This window comes from Magallana gigas, chromosome 1, assembly GCF_963853765.1.
Source record: "Magallana gigas chromosome 1, xbMagGiga1.1, whole genome shotgun sequence".
Classification (NCBI taxonomy): domain Eukaryota; kingdom Metazoa; phylum Mollusca; class Bivalvia; order Ostreida; family Ostreidae; genus Magallana; species Magallana gigas.
Window position 1 is genome coordinate 41,481,025 of NC_088853.1, and position 21,434 is coordinate 41,502,458.

General features: G+C 32.1%; 1 protein-coding gene across 1 annotated transcript; it reads left to right on the forward strand.

Moving 5' to 3' along the window:
- The first annotated feature begins 1,795 nt into the window (after positions 1–1,795).
- On the forward strand, positions 1,796–12,366 carry LOC105333599 (protein PIF). Its single transcript, XM_066067356.1, has 13 exons — positions 1,796–1,969; positions 2,909–2,976; positions 3,765–4,322; positions 4,630–4,674; positions 5,962–6,000; positions 6,340–6,516; positions 7,276–7,479; positions 8,168–8,347; positions 8,796–8,991; positions 9,394–9,604; positions 10,647–10,743; positions 11,301–11,380; positions 12,125–12,366. Coding segments are annotated over exons 1-13 (1,914 nt in total). The 5' UTR covers positions 1,796–1,967; the 3' UTR covers positions 12,182–12,366.
- The last annotated feature ends 9,068 nt before the right edge of the window (positions 12,367–21,434 follow it).

Sequence of the window (21,434 nt, forward strand, 5' to 3'; positions counted from 1 at the left end):
AACTGTGAGGTTTTTCACAGGATGAAGCTCTGCCATTCAGTCAACTGAATGATAACTAAATGGTCTTGAAGGGTGACTGAAAGGCAGAGCTATGCTATTCAGTCACTTTTCAGTTACCTTTTAGTCACATTTCAATTGACTGAATGGCACAGATTCATCATGCGTTTAGACTCGTGTCACGGTTCATTACGTGTTTAAAGTTAATCGTGCGTAAAATAACCTTATGAGGCTATAGATAGCAATACCTTTACATCTCAAATAAATCTTGGCGTCGGCAACATTAGGAAATTTTGCGTATTAAAAATTTTAGTAGATCTATTTATTTGTTCTCCCTTAAAATTTAAAAGCCGGACACCTGCCTCTTAATTTTAATAAGCTTAATTATATAAAATTTGAACTTTCAATTTTAAATGTGTTGAACTACAATAAAACTCTTATCCCGTATAATGCATGCCATTGGAATTTAAACTTAAGATAATTTAAACTGAGTTCATATTGAAAGAGAAAGTGGTTCTGCTATAAATAACTGTAGTAATGAAAATATGGAAACTAAAATTATTGACTGAAAATTTGTTTTCTATTGATTTTCTTGAGCGAGTGTCCAGTTATTCATTTAAGTTCCTACTAAGTCGAGTTCTTGTCACACAATCATTACTTTTACGCAAAACCTTTGTCCAGAGACGGTAGTTTAAAAAGAAAAAAAATCGCTATGATGTTTTTATCTATTTAAAGTATTAATAATCAAAAACAATCTTTTTCCAACTTTAATGCTGTTTATTCAATACCCCCCCCCCCCCCATATCTAATTTTTTTTTATAACAAATTTCTAGAGCATCATAACTTGTAATCTGTTTTCTGATAAATAAATCTGGATTTGATATCCGGAAATAATTAACTTGGTGGTCATCTGACGACGGTTTTTATTGTTTTGAACCGAGATCAACAAGACCGATAACCCAACAATGCCCTCCCGGCGGGATTGGCGTTGACCGACAAGGTAGCAGCCATTATTGATGCTATTTATAAGTACATTTGTTTCTATTATTTTCACTCCTCAAGAATGCAGATCTTAGCGATTATTATTGCAAACTCTTAATACCACACAGATCCAACATTAATTCTTAAAATTCAAATTTTTAACTTGACAGGAAATCGCTTTAAGTCAGCATATACGATTTCTAACTTGGATAAAAAAAGCCCCTAAATATTTTTTTTTTTCACCCGGTACGCAATTTTAATTAAATTTAATGTAGTTATTTTTAAAAAAAAATAATCTTCATTATGATTTGTTGATGGGTAAATGGTTTCCCATATACATATATTTGCATTTTCCAGTGCCTTTGTCTGTGATAACACTACGTATCGATTTTGTACTATTAAACCCATAACTTCAAATGACGCCAAATTGAAGCGCCGGCGGGATCTGCTTATTTATATCTAAATAGATGTATTTAATCGTACGGTGGCCTAAAATTATATAAATATAAGTAAAAAGGAATCATTCTTTGAAAATTTTGAGTTGATAATTTCGGTCGGGGCTTTATTGGATTTGATCACGCCCCGGCCGACATTATCGCCAAATAATACTCAAAGAATGATTCCTTATTTTTTATATAGTAACAATTAGATCGTTTTGCATGTAAAGAAATATTTGCAGAAAATAACATTAACAATTATTGATAATTTTTTGAGATTTTCCTGCAGGTGTAAATTTTTGCTTACTATTTCGTTTATTTTTCACTGTGGTAAATAGTGCGGCAAAAGTTTATATTTCCAAGGAATTTAACTTTTATTGATCTTCATAAATAATCCACGCGGTGACCTTGGATTCTATTCGCCGAGGATAATTTATAAACGCTCGGCTAGAGAAGATGGACATTAAATTAGATAGAATAATCTATATGTATATAGAAAGGGAGAGAGCAAACTGATTTCTAGATGATGGATTTTATATTGGATACAGAAAAATGTAAGTGTAAATTGTGTCTGTTATATTTAGAAGGAAAAATCTCCAAGGAATTTTTTTCTTTTTCTTTCTTTCTTTCTTTCTTTCTTTTTTTTGAGAATTATTACTATCGGGTTTTTTTTTCAATGTTCCCTTCAAACTGTAGAAATGAATTTGTCGTGTCTTTAAATAAACAAATTTTGTTCCGTCATGAAGGGGATGGACGGGGCACTAATAATATATGTTTTATATATGTTTTCCAATGATATTTACATGCAATTTTTGGGGGATTCCTAAAATCTTAGATACATGTATGTTAATAATGTCATTCAATTTCGCTTCTGAGAGGCTATCATTCTATGACGATTTTTGACTCATACATATAAATTATATCTTATAACTCCTTAACTAAATCATCTAATACAAACGCTAAATTAAAAACAAATATTGTTAGAAGTACATTAATTGCTTGATATTAGTCCGTACAAATGTATGACATTTTATTCTATGCGACAGTTTGACAAAAACGATATACATAAATAAGATAAATTTAAAAAAAAATTATAATGTTTTATGTCGATGTTATATTTTGAAATATAAAAATATCTCCTCCCAGTAGAGAGTATACAAAATAAAATCGGTTAATATATTATAAAGCCGCCCCTACATGTATGTATGAATGTTCATCGGAAAGGCCAACAGGTGCGCGAATAAATTATCATCTGTTCCTTTTCAAACTAAATCTAGTACATGTACCTCTGCAGGCAAATAGTTAGTATTCATCGATTTGTTAATTTTTTTTTTTTTGTGAAACAAAAAAAAAAAATCTTTTAACAGTATTCTGAGAACTGTATACTTTTATGAAAAAAAGGAAACGCGTTTTTGATTGTATTAAATAATATCAATAATCCCCAAATCATTCTGAAATTGCTGCTAAATATTAATTTTTCTTCAACTTTCCAGGATAAAGTTGTATTTGATTCCGGCTTTGCTTGGATATCTTGTCTGTACAAGAGCACAACAAACAACAGGTGAAGCTTAAAGATATCTTCTGTTTTTTTTTAATAAAAAGGGAGTACTATCTATTAAAATAATATTGGGGGGGGGGGTAAATGAATACAAATAAGAAATCCTAAAAGAAATCCCAAAAGAAAGAAAGATAGATAGATAGATAGATAGATAGATAGATAGATAGATAGATAGATAGATAGATAGATAGATAGATAGATAGATAGATAGATAGATAGATAGATAGATAGATAGATGATAGATAGATGGATAGATGGATAGATGAATGGATGGATGGATGGATGGATAGATAGATAGATAGATAGATAGATAGATAGATAGATAGATAGATAGATAGATAGATAGATAGATAGATAGATAGATAGATAGATAGTAGATAGATAGATAGATAAGATAGATGGATAGATGGATAGATGAATGGATGGATGGATAGATAGATAGATAGATAGATAGATAGATAGATAGATAGATAGATAGATAGATAGATAGATAGATAGATAGATAGATAGATAGATAGATAGATAGATAAATTTAAATTTAATTGAGAGAGATTGTTTTAATAAACGAATGGAAACAAAGTGTTATGACATTACTCAAAAACTATATCAAAGCATGCCATTTATATATATTAATTCAAACTGATTTACACGTTGTCAGCGGGCAAATTTGGGACGGAATGAAACCTTTTCCAAGAGTTATGAGGGCGAAAGTTACATAAGACAAAAATAACCCTGTATACAGTAGCCTATATCATTCCTTATGTTAAGTTGTGTTTTTTTTTTCTTGATAGACGTCCCTAAGGAACTATGCGCACACCCAATGGACGTGGTATTTGTACTGGACGGTTCGGACAGTGTGACCCGCGTGAACTTCGATAAAGTGAAAAAGTTCACATCAGACATCATTGATGAGTTCGACCTATCACCGGCCAAAGTTCGAGTAGGCGTCATTGAATTTTCTACATTCATCGGAAGAGTAATCGAACTTGGACAAATCAGTAGTTTACCTTTACTCAAGTTTCTCATCAGCAACATTTCCATGTCAAATGATGGAACCGGAACTCATAAAGCGTTGAAGCGCATGCGCGAAATGTTTCAGGAGCGAGGTCGACCGGAAGTGCCTCGGATTGGAGTAGTGATTACGGATGGACTTTCGGTTTCCCCGTATCTAACTAAAGAGGAGGCAGGGCTTTTGCATCTAGATGGGGTTATAACTTTTGCTGTGGGGATAGAAGGAGATAAAACGTTTCAAACAGAGCTGGAGTATATTGCCAGCAGAAAGGAGAATGCATTGAGGGTCTTGGATTTTGACGCTCTTCCACGAAATCTTTCATCTTCACTTTGCCTAAGTATGAAATATATTATTACATTTCTGTGCTTTGCTCACTTTTAGAAAAAAAATAAATTTGCTTTCTAGATTTCGAGAACACGATTTATCTATAATGAATGTAATATCGATAATTTCGATAAAATTCCGGCGTTTGATTTTACAGGAACGGAATCTCTTTTTTTATCATTCAAACTTAAGTGTATATTGCAATATTGAATTAATTGTCATTTTATAACGTCAACAATTGTCTAAATGTTGTTCGTTCTATGTTATACCTATAACATCCTGCCAAACGCGGTTGATTCTTGTCTTATTTTTTTTTAAAGTTGCCGCACCACCAGAGATTACAACTAACCCGACATCTAGCATAGGTAAGTTTATTTTCTACATTAAATTGCATCCAAAATTCAATACAAATACCAGATATAAGATAACAAATATTAGTGTGATTTCTTGTGTTAAGAATTACGTGAACTAAAACAATATACATGTGGTGATTCATGCGGGATATTTGAATTTAGCAATATTGTAGACTTTTATATTTATTTTGGCAATGATTGCTCCGGTCCTTTCATAATCCGCATGAACCATCCATGATAGCATTGTGTTGTTTATATTTACATCTTTCTTGTAATTAATTATTGAATTAATCGTGAAAATAGGGGAAACGTTAAGTTATAATTTTTAATGTAGAAAAGTACGTTTCATAAAAGAAATGGCCAATTATTCATATATAGGGATTTGAGTCTGACATCATCAAGATTATTTCTTGTCGTCCGTGTTTTTTCTTAGTTTGTTAAAGGTTTTGACCAATCGATAAACTGGCAGAACTTGATCGTGTAGATTTCAGCTCTGTCAGTTTCTATAGCACTGTCAATAACAATCAATTTACTTAAATAATAAAGTAATAAAGGACACAGTGAATGTATTCTGTACTTAGTACTCTGTCCAAAGTTTCTGCCTCCACCACTTTTTTAATTTTTCGATATTCAAAAATACCTTTGTGCCCAAACTATGTTTTTCCACTAATAAGAAAAAAACGAATAAAAAGGCAGACATTATATGTTTTGAAACGCCCCCTCTGCCGCTTCAGTAGCATACAGGGATGTTGCCTTACAAAAGCCATGATAATACCCGAGTTATAACGTTGAAAAAAAAATGATATTAATAATTAATAATGATTATTAAGCGACTTATTCCGAGTGTCTTCCGAATAAAGAGAATAAATAAATGTTCCCCAATATAAATCTCCGTAAGAAATCTATTTTTGTTCCTGTGACTTTTTTTATGGGTGAAAAATAATAATGCGGGAATAAAAATATATTGGATATATTCTCTTTTATCAATTTTAATTGTACTTCCTTCCTAGGTATGTATATATTTATTAAAAATGGAAGCAAAAACTCGTGACAGATTAAATATAAATTACTTGCTAGGCTTTAAATGTATTTTTGTTTTTATTGAAATAAGGGTCATTCTTCCGCTAATTATTTTAAGGTTTAAAGGCCTTTCTTCTGAATGATAACATTTTGTAAGCAATAGTTGATTCTGTTTTTAATGAATACCCGAAAAGTATATTGCTATTATATATGCATCCGGTCATATGAATATGTTTAACAAAGGTGGTATATGTTTATTTTTTTCTCTTTTGCTTGAAGTTCCAGACAGAATTGGAGAATCAAGCGGCAAAAATGATGGTGAGATTTTTATATCTATAAATTACAATATACTGCTTGAGGTTAGGAATTGGAAAACGTTTTATTTCACTTAGTTTCTACGACGTTTTATCTTTAAATTATAATATACTATATATATATCTTTTCTTTCACTAAGCATGTCATCAGAAAAACGCCAAAAATAGTTACCTGTGTGTACAACTAGTATTTTTTTTTTCGATAGCTGAAATTGAACCATCATTTAATTCCATTGAACGTTTGTCAAAGGTTTTACATACAAAAAAATAAAACTCTTGTCAAATCTTTGAACAAAAAAAACCAACATTCTTCTTGCATTAAATATGTGTTTGAGTGTTTCAGGCTACGTTGATGAGGGGCGGCACTTCCAAGTTCATTCATCAGATTGTACGAAATACGTAGAAGTAGTTCCAGGGGTAGGCGGAACACTCACCTTCATCAAGTCGTGCTCATTCGGGCTGTTTTGGGACGAGATAAGTCTTACATGCGTCAATTCGACTCAGGCGGATTGTTTCAATGGTAAGCTTTCATTTCATAATTATCTGTTTTAGGTAAGGATTTGTACAACAACAAAAAACTATCTATCGGGAGAAATTTGAATTGAGATTTCAAGAAAAAAAATAACGTATCAATAAGTTATCTTTGAATAACTTAAAACACTTCGATTATTGAATAAGATGACGCAAAAATATTTAGTTGATATTTTAGATTCGAGTTATGGGTCCAAAACTGTTGTTCGAATATTGAAACAAGTATTCCTTTTAAAGGAATGATTGGCATGAAATATCATTGGTCAGCTTTGTTTAAAAGATATACGCTATATGCAGTAAACATTGTATAGCATCGTTGTATTGATTTCCGAAATGGCAAGGCATGAATGAGCTTTACTTCTAGTAGGCGAATTACACTTCATAGTAATATTCTTATGCATGTGTGAAAAAAATGGGTTTTGAATCATTTTGTATGTAACTCTATAAATGTTTTATTTTCAGGGTAAACGGATAAGATTACCGTTTTCAGTAATCTACGTCTAAAAAAAGATTTAAATAAGGTTGTCATTGCATAGTAAATAAAAATGTGCATTGCGCAATGCGTGCGCAAATAGTTAAATTTGCCGGACGCCTCATATGGACACAACTGTGATCGGCCGAAGCGGATCACAAAAATAAGCTCTTCAAGCCTATTTGGTTGATTCAATATATTAAATTCACTACGATCGTGTTGTATGAAGTTTAACCGTCTTTGATCAAATCCTTTTATCATCTCTTTCTTCATCAGAACCTTGTAGAAGATATTCCTCAGGATACACCTACCCAATGGACGACATATGCTCCGGATTTTGGACCTGTTTCGACCGGAAGTCTCTCCCGGCGTGTTGCATCATGGGTCATAGGTTTGAACCAGGCCGCGGATGCGTTACCGACCCAACGTGTGTGACCCCCTGTCCCCCAAGACAGGACACCGTCACTGACCAATTACAAGGTACTGTACATATAACCTTTGATTTGTTGGCTTTTATCACATAGGTTCTCGTTTACTCGATATCAGAGCTACAATAAAGTCTGTTTTTGACGGTGTTTTGAATTCGTGGTTTCACGTAAAGAGTTATCCTAAATACATGCACATGTATATACAAGGGCAAAAATGGAGAAAATAATATGATATGCATATTAGCTAAGCAAACAGTTATTTTATTGGTTTTATTTTTTTTTTTATACACAAATGACAAAATAGTATGGATATTAATGTATGATATCAGTGAACTCAACGTATCTCAGTCACGTCTATTTTTCTTATTCCAATAATCTAATACTGGATACATGTGATAAACTTCGAGAGCACATGATTGTATTACAATGTTCTGTATGTTTGTGAATCCGTTTCGTTGTATGTATTTCTGTTTGCATAAAGTTAAAACACTTATTCATGGCGTTTGAATCGTCGGGCGAATTTTCAGTTGGAACTTGTTTGTTATGCTGTTTTTTTTTTTTGTTATGCTTGTTTGTTATGCTCTTGGAAATTCTTTGTTATGTTCTTTAAAATTTCAAATGAGCACAGACCATGTTTGAAAAAAAATCGTTTAGAAAACCACATAAAGGATAAACGAAACAGTTATATGATAACAATCAGAAATTAAATAAATAACAATTGTACGAATGTTCTTCTTCAGGATGTAAAAGATGGGCTAATCCTAATGACAGCCAGACGTACTTTGAAGAAATACACAACCGAAACATTTCTCGACCATGTGCTCCCGGATCTTCTTTTGACCAACCAGCATGCGGATGCACACACCACGTGACAGATGATACCGTTATCACACTACCAACCTCAAAGCCTAATACTAGTCGTAGGAAATTCGATAATCATATTTGTCGATTTTGATTGCCTAATTGCATGTTCCAAACACATTCACAGCCCTCTATTTTATTATTGTTTAATTTTTAATATTCATTAAGGTGTTATTCAATGCATAAGACTAAATTAATATTTTTCTCTTTTGAAGAACGTTTGATAACATTTACTTTTCATTTTGATTTTTTTTATTTGTGTTATCGGATTCAGTAGGGTAATAACTTGAACGTGATTTCCATCAACAAACTTCTTCATATTAGAAAAAAAGTACGATTTGCTTTGCCTTTTTACTATAGCAAGTTTACTGTTCTAGTCACAAATAGTGGGAACAATAAACTTGTTAATGTCCTCACAGCCAGTAATTTGGTATTTAAATTTTTTTAATCAATATAATTATGTATATTTTATAAGTTTTATTAATGGAGATCTTTATTCATTGCCAGTATGTCGTGACGAGCTATATCTGAAGTTCAACAAGGGAAAGGAAGGTAATGTCAATGGATTCAAAGATTTCTCAGGTCGCAATATCCACGTTGCGCAGCGTGATGTCGTCATTTCCGCTCTGGGAGATGGAATGATGAAAATGAATGGCAACTCTAGTTGTCTGAATATATGGCGATTTTCCAACATAGAATATCGGTAAAAAAGCAAATATGTTTTATTTAATAGCATCCTAGTATCGCGTTGTGTTGGGATAACAACTTACTGCTATGTTTAGCATATTCAAACTCAATTAATACTCCGTTTTAAAAATCAAAACAATGTTGCTTACGAAAAATCACACACAGCTTTCAATACTAATTAGCTGTTTTCTCTGTGTGAGTCTTCTTCTATCATATCAAAAACTTGTTTTATCTCGGAAAATGAAATAAATTCGAAAACATTTTTGAAGCTGGTACAATTGCTTTATTTAACTTTTATTTAAATTTGTCTACAAACCTCTAAAGAAAACTATTATCCATTTACTTATACATAGTGCTTGTCAAATTTCTAAACTAAAATGAAATATATACAATTTACCTGTAATCGTTTTTCCAACAGAAGTTTAATGATATCTTTGAAATTCATCGCTATGCGCTCTGACGATGACCATACACAGACAAAGTATCAAGTTCTTCTTTCAAACTGCTACTACAAGTCATGCACTGCTAGCGTTGCCATCGTATTGGACAGAATTAATCACGTGATCGGAGTGCAAACCCAAACCGCTGGAACAGGCAGCTATATCTGGTGGCATCCTGTCAAATATCAGGTTGGTTAATAAATACATGAGCATATCTTGAACTGTTTTCAAAATTACTCCATTATAGTTATACCACACGGAACTAACTTGTGTCTGGATGTAAATTGTTTTTGACTCGTCAATCAGTCAGTCAGCCAGTCTTGTTTTCATGTAAGCGCAACGCCTCATAAACCTTTGTAAATAATTTTCCGAAACTTTGTAGGAAACTGGGACACAATGTGTAGATGTGCGAGTTACAAGAACAATTTAGTTCCTTTTATTTTTTCGGGAAATTTAGAACGTCTCTTGTTCTTAAAAGCAAAATTGTATATAGATATGCATTTTTTCTGTAAGTTTTGTTGTGATGATTTTTGGGGAGTAATGCCCCTTTAACTACATGTTACATGTACTTTTTTGCGTATTTTATGCTTACACTGCCATTTATTATGTGTAGCAAAGTCATCTGTTTAATAATTTGCTTTTATCCACAGGTTGCAACGTATTCAGAATTTTGTGGTGTATTTTTAATCGACTGTTTTTATTTGTCAAACTGAAAGACCTTATTTTTGTCTAAATTAGCGATTCAAAATAATTTGAAAAAAGGCAAAAAAAAAAAAATAAAAATAAAAAAAATAATAATACACATCACAGAACAAAAAACCCACAACAAAACACAAAAAATATATACGTCAGAGTGATTTGTTTTCCCGATTGTAATACATTTATTTGTTTTGCTAGGTAGGGTTTCCTAGTTAAACCTATCAGGTCAGAGGTATAATAATGCACATTGCTTCATGTCAGCTTTTGATAAATGATTGTTTAAGTAATATTGATGATCTGACTGGGACTTAAGAACATAACACATGCTTGAGTAAATATTGTCAATGTATTTTGACAATAAAGAAAAACAGACTAGATGGAACGTCTTAACAATAGTTAGATCATCCGACTTTGGATGTAATTGTTAGATCAAATAAATAACGAATTCGAAATGTGACCTCCCCTGCACACAATTTAAATGTTGCTTGTTTCTCTATTTTAATATTGCCTGTTTTTTTTTTTTATTTTAAAGGTTGATATAATAAACAATGTTACTCTGAGCTTCGACCATAAGGGAACAAATATCAACTTTTCACTAAACAAAGAAAACAGAAAACAGTTTATCCAAGGTAGTACTGCAAATACATTCATTTTCATACAGATATTCGCTTACAAAAAATATTGTAATATTCTATGTTTAAACTCTTAACTTACTTGGCATATTTGTTACCAAATTGAGAGCAGTATACATTTAAGGCTAAAGGGTTGTTTTCAATGTTCATTTTTTTAAATTAAAACTAAATGTGACAATTTTGTTAAAAGTTTCGGGAATTGAAATTAAAATTTATATGTACTTGTGCTGTAGTTCCCACTTGTATCGTAACTGGCATGTGATGGAAATGCCTGTTTTGATCTTTTCTATATTATGTGTTTATTTTTGTGGTTTTTTGTTTGTTTCGTTGTTTTTTTAACAAAAATTATATTTACCTACATCAGTGGCAAATAATATTTTGACTCAAAAAAGTTTTTCTTTAGTGGAAGGAAACAACGATTTTATTGTTTTTCAAAATTATAAAAATTATTAAAAATTATATTTCTTTTGGTCATAATTTAATTTTTTATAGTGAAAAATAGCACAGTGTATTACAATTCGTCACAAAATAATACAATTGATGCAACATTGTAGAAATGGTTCTTTTAAGGCAGACTGGGATTGTTTTAGGTGCTGGAGGAATGTATAACAATTTCAAAGGATACATTGATCAGGTAATCAGGTAGAAGTAAATGCATTTTGTATAAAATAATGATTTTATTTTACTATAAAGATAAAAAAAAAACCACAGTAGATAAAAAAAATCCCTTATTATTATGAAATATTTGGGTTTTTTGTTAGTTAAACTATACGAAATAAAGTTGTACCATACATGAATAAACAAGTTTTGAAAAAAGTCTGGTTGTAAGTTTATATGGATTATAGATACTAGAAAATACTGTGAATACATGTTTTCCAACGATATTGTCATTATCGATGCATTGAGTGTTTCAGCAGTTTTTAACAGTTATGATTTCAATCTCTTTAGATACGGCTTATCAAGGGTCCACCTATTGTTGGAATGAATTTTAAATTTTTATTGGACTAATGCCAAGAGTTATGAAATATTGAAGCACTAGATTTATAAATGCATATTTTATGTTGCTTTATACATGTAAATATGTCTTAGCCAATGACTTTGCGGTAAAAGATGTTTTTGTAAGAAATATTGCATCAAAAATAGATTGTAGTGTCACAAGTGTGCGAACACGTGTAAAAGCACAGAAAATTTCTGTTAAAACATCAGTATATTTTGTGCAGTATAGCATACAAGTTTCAATGCATTCCTTGAATAGTGATGAAAGTGTTTGTGAGATCGTGACGGAAGCAAATGCTTAGCGTTTTGTTCAAATTCTTACTGAAACTCCCATAGAACGGATGCATTTCTTGATAATCTTACAACAAAATATCCTTTGTAGATCAGAATACACCATTGTGATGGAGACCCGCCGACAGAAATTGAGAAAGGATCATGAAGACTTTTATTGCGCGAATTTTTCCTTTTTCTTAAGTTGATTTATAAGAAAAACACTCATTTTTTCCAACTAAAATTTCTATTTTTATTAGCTCACTTGAGCTGAAAGCTCAAGTGAGCTTTTCTGATCACCTTTTGTCCGTCGTCCGTCTGTCCGTCCGTCTGTCCGTTCGTCCGTCCGTCTGTAAACTTCTCTAAACCACTTGGCCAATTTCAACCAAATTTGGCACAAAGCATCCCTATAGAAATGTGATTATAAATTGCAGAAATGAAAGATATATCTTTTTTTTAAAACGAAGAAAATCTCGAAACTGAAGAAAAAGGGGGGTGCATTTGAAAAAATCTTCTGAAGAACTACTGAGTCAAATTCAACGTAATTTTGCATAAATATTCCTTATGGAAAGGACAATATAAATTGCAAAAATTATTGGCGAATTCTGTTTCAAATCTGAGTAATTTACGAAAATAAAAATAAAGAGATAATCGCAGTCAATCATTTTATAACTTCGGGTTCGGTATTCAATATCGAAAATGAAAGTTCTTTGTATAAAGCAGCCATGTTTGAATGTTGACGCATGGCAAACGGGTCAAACTGACAAAGATATCGATGAAATTGCTTGTTGTGCAACAGTTTACGTGCGAATGGGATACTTGAAACATGCTAAATATATTTGTGCCGATTTCGTGAAGTGAATTGAGGTTGAATCTTTCAATGCGTTGACATTTTCACTCGTGACCGTGGTTTTACGTTTTGAATTTCGTTTATGCTTTTTAACTTGAAGGGAAATATCGCCTGTATTTTAGAATTTGTACGTATCGAATTAAATATAGACTTTCGTGAATCAGACAGTTAATTGTTTACCTGCGCTAAATAAGCTGATGCATAAACAACATAATTTTATTATATTATAAATACTACATTATATTGGTAATTCGGTACGATCTCTACGTTATGGTCGATAATAATGCAACGTGTTTTGTTAAGATGCTCTGCATTTTCAGTCTAAACGGAGATTGTTTCGCTCCTAGAAATAAACAGGTATATATATGCATGTGTAATGAAAAATTATTTGTGCTCTTTCTTTATTTTAGTGCATGTTTCTCCGTTTTAATTGCTTACAATTTTCTCTTTACTAGTCATATAACGGTGTGTCAAGTTTCGAATAATAAACAAGATACAGAGCTTTGCTCACAGAATACAGAAGTTTAAAAATCTTAAGTTGAATGTAATAAAGTCTTGTGAACAAAACATTGACTCAAACCAAGCAGAATTGTGAGCTCTGTATCTTGCCTATAATTCTACGATTGACGCTGACATTTTGATTTAGCACTAGAATTGTCTCACTAAACGTTAAATACTTGTACAAAAAAAATAAAAGGATGATATTCTGTTACAACAAGGCACCTCCTTATATGATGAATCTACACGAACTGTGTTGGTTTTTCAGACAAAATTAAATAAACACGACCTCTTTAAAACAGTTTAAAACATTACTGTTACGGGGATAAATGTATTATCGCTATTCTTAAGAAAAAATTACAGCGGAAAATAATCTTGACTTGTAGTTGTTTGTTGATTTTGAATAAAGATAAAAAGAAAGGGTGGGCCTTAGTAAAATAGAGCGATATGCGTGTCACTGCATTGCAGTCTGAGGCTCATTGAGAGGGGTGGGGGATGGGGGGGGCTAGACCTTATCAGAAATCTTGACAAGCAAAAAAAAAATGTTGAGAACGGCTTTGTCTAACTTTGCAAAAAAAAATGTGGAGGGGGGGGGGGCTTCCACCAAGTTCCGACGCCTATGCATTGATTATACATGAAAAAGCTTTTTAACATATCACATGACAACATTTTTCATTCGAGTGTATTCATCGATCAATTGAGTAAGGTTATAAAACGTTGCACGAGTTCACGCCTGGTAAACAGCAATCGTTTATAATGCGGAAGACCAATTAATGTTTTTAATTTGAGTGCCTTGAGGTACAATTTTCTTTTTTCACATATAGGAATTTTATAAATAAAATACAAAAACTAGCTGGTACAATGCAGTTGAAGATGAATATGTACCTATATGCAAATTCTCATTTATAATTTGATCGTTTTATAAAGTGAGGGGGCAGAACTAAAATAAAGGGAATTGGAAGTTAACAGTGTAGTCCTACCAACAATTTAGTTATATATATATATATATATATATATATATATATATATATATATATATATATATATATATATATATATATATATATATATATATTTATATCTTACATAGGATTTTTTTTTGGTAAAAATGGTATTTCATAAGGGTACAATGTCAAAGATTTAGTGTAGGAAAATAAGTGTAAAATTTGGATACAGTTAATTAGATATGGTATTCTTTTTTTGTTTTTCTACGGAAGGGCAATATGGCACAATTTCCTTTAAACACCCATATAAAGGCATTGTTGCTTAGGTGAGCGACGTTGCCCCTTGGGCCTCTTGTACTTAAATGCTTGCTTTATTTGTTTTACGCTTTCATCTTTTAAAAAAATCCCACTATTATGTTTGTTTGTGAATGGGAAAGTATATCTGTGACCAAAAATTTAAGTAAAATAGATGTAATGATTGTGTTGAATAGTTTTTGAAACTGTATAAAACATCAATGCTGTCTCTGAATATAATATACTGAAATTTAAAATTTTTAACGCGTTCCGATGCAATTATCCAAGATTTTATTTGTTAATGTGTATCATTGACTAATATGTACATATATAAACGGTATAACTTTATTAAAAAATACACAAATAAGTATAAAAGCATTTTAATTTAAGTCTCTTGTGTCATATATTACTTCCATTTTTTTCCCCAATGTTCTAATGGCTCTAACCATCAAAATAATTTAGGTTACTGTACTCTTAGCCTTATTACGTCGTTAAAAATGCAAACACTTACCGACCCTCTTCTAATTGCTCACGTAAAGAGATCTTAATGAAAAAAAAAATAAATCACCCAAAATGTCACATCGTGTTTAACAGTAAAAGAAGCACAAACTAACACACACTCCCATAAAAATGAAATAAAAAGCAAATTCACAAAATTAGTAGCCCAATTTGTCCACCCCTTTCACCTAAAAATAGAATTATAGCGAGCGCAGCTCGCCGGCGCGCAGCGCCGGCGAGCGAAGCGAGCTCTAAGAACCAGTGTGCGCGGGAAAAAGAACGAGCTAACCCTATAGTTCATCAAACAAATTTTTTTGTCTACGTCCCATAATGCTCTCTTATGTTTTCACTCGTGGTGCTATGCCAAAAATGGCCGACTTTTAACTCGTAATTTACGGTGACTTAAAGTTTGAAGACACGTTTTGAGTACCGCATATGCTTTGGCGAGATTCAAAAGATTTGTTACATGCTTCCATACCTCCGTATTGAGTCGAGAAACGTAAACAAAGACGAACAAAGTAATGGATGACGTCACAGTGCACTCGCGCTATATTTCCCACGATAAATTTAGAGGTGGATCAAACATCTGTACTGGCTATTTCAGTACTGCGATACCTGCCTCATTGACACATGATTTGTTTTTAATTTTTTTTAATATAGAGATTGTATGTATATATACTAGCAAGACCCATATTTTGCTGTCATATCGATCCATTTTTAAGCCAAGTGTGCATGCATGTACCATGTGTACAGTAGGCAGGTAACTGGTAAGTATATATGAGTAGGGAGGAAATAAACAATAGGATATTTTGAACTTTATAAAAAGGAATAAAATGAAAAAATATAAAAATGCAAAAAAATTATGTAGATATTGCATATAGTCAGACCATCAAATTTGTGGGAAATTACACACCTACAAACAGGAACCGGGCTCTCTCTCTCTCTCTCTCTCTCTCTCTCTCTCTCGGGGTAGGGGGTTGCGCTGTATGTATCATAACCATTAAAATTAGTACCTTTGGCATACTTATTGTAGAGCAATACTCTCTCAAAAATCCTTTGACGTTTCTTTGATTCCTAAATAAAACTATAAGTTGACAGTGATGCAAGGTATGTGCAATTCTTGCTGCGCTCGCCAGAACGGTAGCACCGTAAAACATATTATTTATTTCAACAAGAAAAAGACTCTTATTTCATCAACATTTAAACTATTTTACTTTGAAATAAGGGAACTTTGAGTTTAATTGCCAACACAGTAGCTTAAAAATCATACATTATCATTACTATCTATTATTATTGTAAACAAAACTGTACTGAAAATTGATTTGTACGTTAAAAAAGAAACAAATAAAATACGTTAGTAAGTTAATAAATGAACTACCTTTTTATTGAAACACTGGAAGACCAAAAAAAAAATATTAAATATAAAATATAAGAGATAGCTAGAGATTGCGAGCAACGAGGAAGTCTTCCGTCCGATTTTTAGAATATGGAATAACCTTGCTCTTGATTTTCGTCAACGAAACACATCTGGAAATGGAGGCGGGATCTAAGAGTTATGGATGAAAGACTATCTACCCCTTTGGTGTCTCTTATTTGAGGGATTAGCTCGTTTTCCTTCATATAACTTAAAAGGTATTTTTGTCTACCGCTAGTAAGTGTTTAGAAATTGGTTACCGTTCTTCAGATATCTGGGAAAGATCGTTTTGTGATCCGGTCATAAAACTCCTTGTAGGGTCCAGATAACAAACAATATATGGTTGTAAATTGTTAATCACATTATTTTAAGCATCTTCTTTTTGATATTGCTTTTCAGAATTTTCCTCCATTTCGAGATATTGAGGATCAAAATTTCGGACCAATGATCCCTAAAAATCCTCATTACGCAACGAAGGATTGAACAATTGCCATATATAGATAAATTACGTTATGATGAACATAATTGCTTCTCTAACGTATGACAAATTATTTCAAAGTTAAAAGTTATCATTTAAAGACTTTACAGTCTCCTCGGCCCCTAATTTGAAGGACCAGCCCCTTTTTTCTTCAGTTCAAATACATGTTGTTCAACAAGTGTTTAGAAATTCTGTACCGTTCTCAAGATATCTGTAGAAGGTCTTTTTAGGTACCGACTCTGTAACTCCTTGCTTTTCAGGATTTCCCTCCAGTTTGAGATATTGAGGATCAAAGTTTCGGACTTCCAGCCCCTAAAAGGGACTTGGACACGATTTGGGTTAAAATTTTCAAATTTTATTTTTTTCATTTTCAATGTTTATACTTATAAATATAGAAGGTTTTGGTGCTATCTCAATATTTGAAAGTCAAATATCAAGTTATAAGCAAGATACAGAGGTCATAATTCTTTGTTTTGTAAACAAAGCTCGAATATTGACTTCTTTTACATATGTGTTGTATTGGTGTAAGTTTCCATCAAATGTATCTTTCTTGTGTTGATACTTGTATTCATGAAGATATTGAGTTAGTTTAAATTGTTTTTACATGTCATTTTGTCTAAGAAATGGTAAATCTCTACATTACATATTTTGTAAACAACTATTAGACTCGAGCTTTGTTTACATAACAACAAAATCTTACTTTTGTATTTTGCTTGTAACTTGACCGTAACATTAAAAATTTTGGTCAATCATTTAAAATGCACCAGTAAACTAATTTATAAATAAAAAAAAAAAAAAATGTTTTTGATCTCAAATCGTGTCCAAGTCCCTCTAAACACCCATATTACGTAAGATAATAGTAAAAGATTGCCATGTTTAAGTTAACAACGTTATAATGAATATAACTGCAAAATATTTCACAGTTAAAAATTATCCTTTAAAGACTTTAGAGCTCTCTCGGCCCCTAATTTAAAGGGCCAGTCCCCAGTTCTTGATGTCAAATGAAAGTTATTGACCTTAAAAAGTTTATTTGCTCTTCATGTTATAACAAAATACTATCGATAAAATAGATATTGAAATAAAGCCACAAAAATTTCACGACGCTTTTTTAACCGTAATTTTCGAGCTCCAGTGAGCTTTGGTGCTTTTAGGCACGGGACATTATACAAACCACACGTCAGCTTTACCACCTTTCGTCTACAATCCCTGAAATTTTGAACTCAGTATCTTAAATCGTTTAGGAGTTTATCCCTGGAAAAGCTGACCCTCTGAAAATCGCTAAATTGTAAATATCTCCAAACCGGAAGAGACGCCATCTTTTTTGGAAAAAAATAAGAACATTCCGTCATAAGAAAGACGGTATTAAGAATTGAAATAATTTACAATCTCCTGGTTGTGCACTTCATTTCCTTTGTGATTGGTAGAAAATAATGTCAGAAAATTTACATTTATTTCATTGGTTGAAATACTGTTCAGCGCAAGAGATATCATTTTCTGATGATCTTTTTTATGTACGACTTAACAAATTTCGTAGATTTCAAATCTTTAAAAGTTAGAAAACGAAAAAGCAATACAAAATTGCTATGAATGAAATTCAGCCTTTGGTTTTCAGGTCCAACTAGTTGAAAGTAACATTCTATAATATCTATTGAAATTATTTGTTTTTCTTTTAGCATTTTTTATTCAAATATTTATACAAAATGAAAAAAAAATTGATGAGGTATGCCTAATATCGGTAAAGTTATTTGCACCTTAGATAGATAAATGCAGTGGGATAACTTTGATTTTATAAAAATTATACGAGTCTACGACCCTACTTAAGATCTCTTTTACCCTATAGTCGATCTTAACTTACAAGCTCGGGTACGCAGTTCTCAATTTTAGACACGAAGGCTTAAACGACACATGACATAAAATGTTCCAGTCGCCATGCTATGTAGAGGAAGGTGACATTTATAGAAAAAGAATTAAACTGTCTTTGATAACTAATTGCTGTTTAGGGTTTGTTCTAAAGACGGTAAGCTTTTAAAAAAAAGCTAAACTTGTTAAAATATGCATCAACTATTCGTGTGTACATGCAACGCATATACAGAAGTCCAGTCGATTTGAAAATCTCCGGAATCTACTACGTAGTATTTTTAACCATGTGTCCTCTACTCGCTCTTCTACTGTCCGAATCTAAACAAAACTTTTGCTCACCGCGTGTTAATAAACTTTTTTTTTAACCTTAAATATTCTTTTATATTAAAAAACAACAAAATTTAATTTAATTAAATGAAAGAATGAATTCAGCAATGAGTATGCATTTTATTGAATCGGAAGAGGTTAAACCTATAGTGTTATTTTTTACGGCCTGAATTTAAATAAAACGTGTTCAAAAATTCATGGGTATATTAAAGAATTCAAAATAATCCCTGATTCCTTCCATTCCTTCCGTGCTAGCGGGCATCATCGGTTAGTTTAATCGTGCCTGCACCTACTGCAAGCATGTAACATTGTAATACTGTAACTGCCATATCTCGAACGCTTTTTTTAACTCACGTTACTTACTACACCTTGCTTAGTTCATGCCCCAACTCCCCTCTCTCTTATAACTCAAAAAAGACTTCTAATATTTGTTAAACCTACATTAATTATAACAGATTACAGATACATAACATGTGTGTGTTGGTATAATCATGTTGTGAATACCGCCTAGAAGTGGGAAGTGTAATGCATCAAATTCTCAGCACCAACATGTAAGAAATATACAGATTTAGTTATCTTTCAACTCATACAAACGTTGTATTACATTCATTGATGACATTTTTTTATTTATTTTGATACGCACTATGATTTAAATCAATGCTAAATTAAAGGTTTGTTGTGCCTATAACCCATATGATTAAAAAAAAACCAATTTGACAAAGACTAAATAGATATCCAAATGTTTGATAACGTAGAAACATGAAAAGCCTGTGTCTTAGACTACAGCGAATCGCCTGTCCACTAGCGCGGTATCTCCTCGGCCTTGTGCGAGAGATGTTGTACACCCAACGTGGTGGATTTTAAATGTTTGCAGTTTGATAACATAACTGAATTCTATTTCCCAACAATAAATTATTTTCTGACATAGACAAGATCACAATGAACACCTTATTTCATAAACATTCGTACTAACTATCCTTCTTAAAATAGGAGACTACAACAGCATAACTTCTTAAGTTAAGGTATACTCTTTTAGACTTACTCCTTAAAAGCGGAAGTCTTTGTGCTTTCGGCTAAGTAAATTAACCAATGTGTGAATCGTATACGCAATTGGTCACATACAGAGCTCGGAATCCAGTTAGATTTAAAATGCGACTCAAATGCATTGCATAGCTGCAGTTCGTTTATCCATTATGTGTTTCACTATAGAAGAGAATGAAAATGTTGATACATTTTGCATATATGTACATTGTAAGCTGGTGCACTGTCTACGGTAGCTTTATGTCAGTTATACGCATAAAGATCTCGTCTAGTTGCCAAATGAAAACAGATATATTGTAACAAGTCTCGCTTTTTACCGTTATATTGCGCAATACCCGCACAACATATTATTGTAATGACATTCAAAAGATCAAAATGAACAACTTTTCCAGCGACAGCCATATCAAAATCTAAACCGTTTGCGAGTTATAAAGTAAAAAAAATTTAAGTGCTCTGGATCCCTAATTTGAGTGGCCAACCCCTTTTTCTTGATGTCAAACAAAAGAAATTGTAAATTCAAATCTTTCGTCTTCTACATGTCTCAACAAAATATTAGCGAGAAAATAGATAAACTAAGAAAACCATGCAAAATTAGAACGCTTTTTTATCTGAATGTTCGATCCTTACAAAGCTCCGGTAATTCTTGTGCTAGGAAAATATGAATGCTTTTGTACAAATTAACAATCTTTTGTTTATCATCTTTGAAATTTTGAAATCGATATCGTAAGTAGTGAATGATAACACTCTTGAACAAACCTAGAATTCCTTAAAATTTCAATATCTCAAAAACGGAAATGATGTCATCAACCAAAAAAAAAAACAATTCGGGAAGGTTCAGAACATCGTTAGTGAGATCTGAAAATGTCATAAAATTCGGTACAAAAAATTTCGGCGTTCGGGGTTTGTTAGTCACCTGGGCACATGTCCACGACTTTAAAGACTGAGCTATTCGGACTCTCGCTTCAAAACTTTGATGCTAGATATCTCGAGAATGCGTTGATTGATTTTAAAACAAATTGCATATTCTGAATCAGTGAAAGAGTCTTAATCAACCCTACAGAAAAAAAGAAAAAAGTTGAAAAAAAAAATTGTCTTTCCTTCCAGTGACGAAGTGACGGACGTTAATCATTTAACCTAAATGCATCCTTCCAAAGGTAGATCTATCTTTGCTGAAAATTTGAAGTTTCTATCTTCAACCATCATTTAAATATTTGCTGG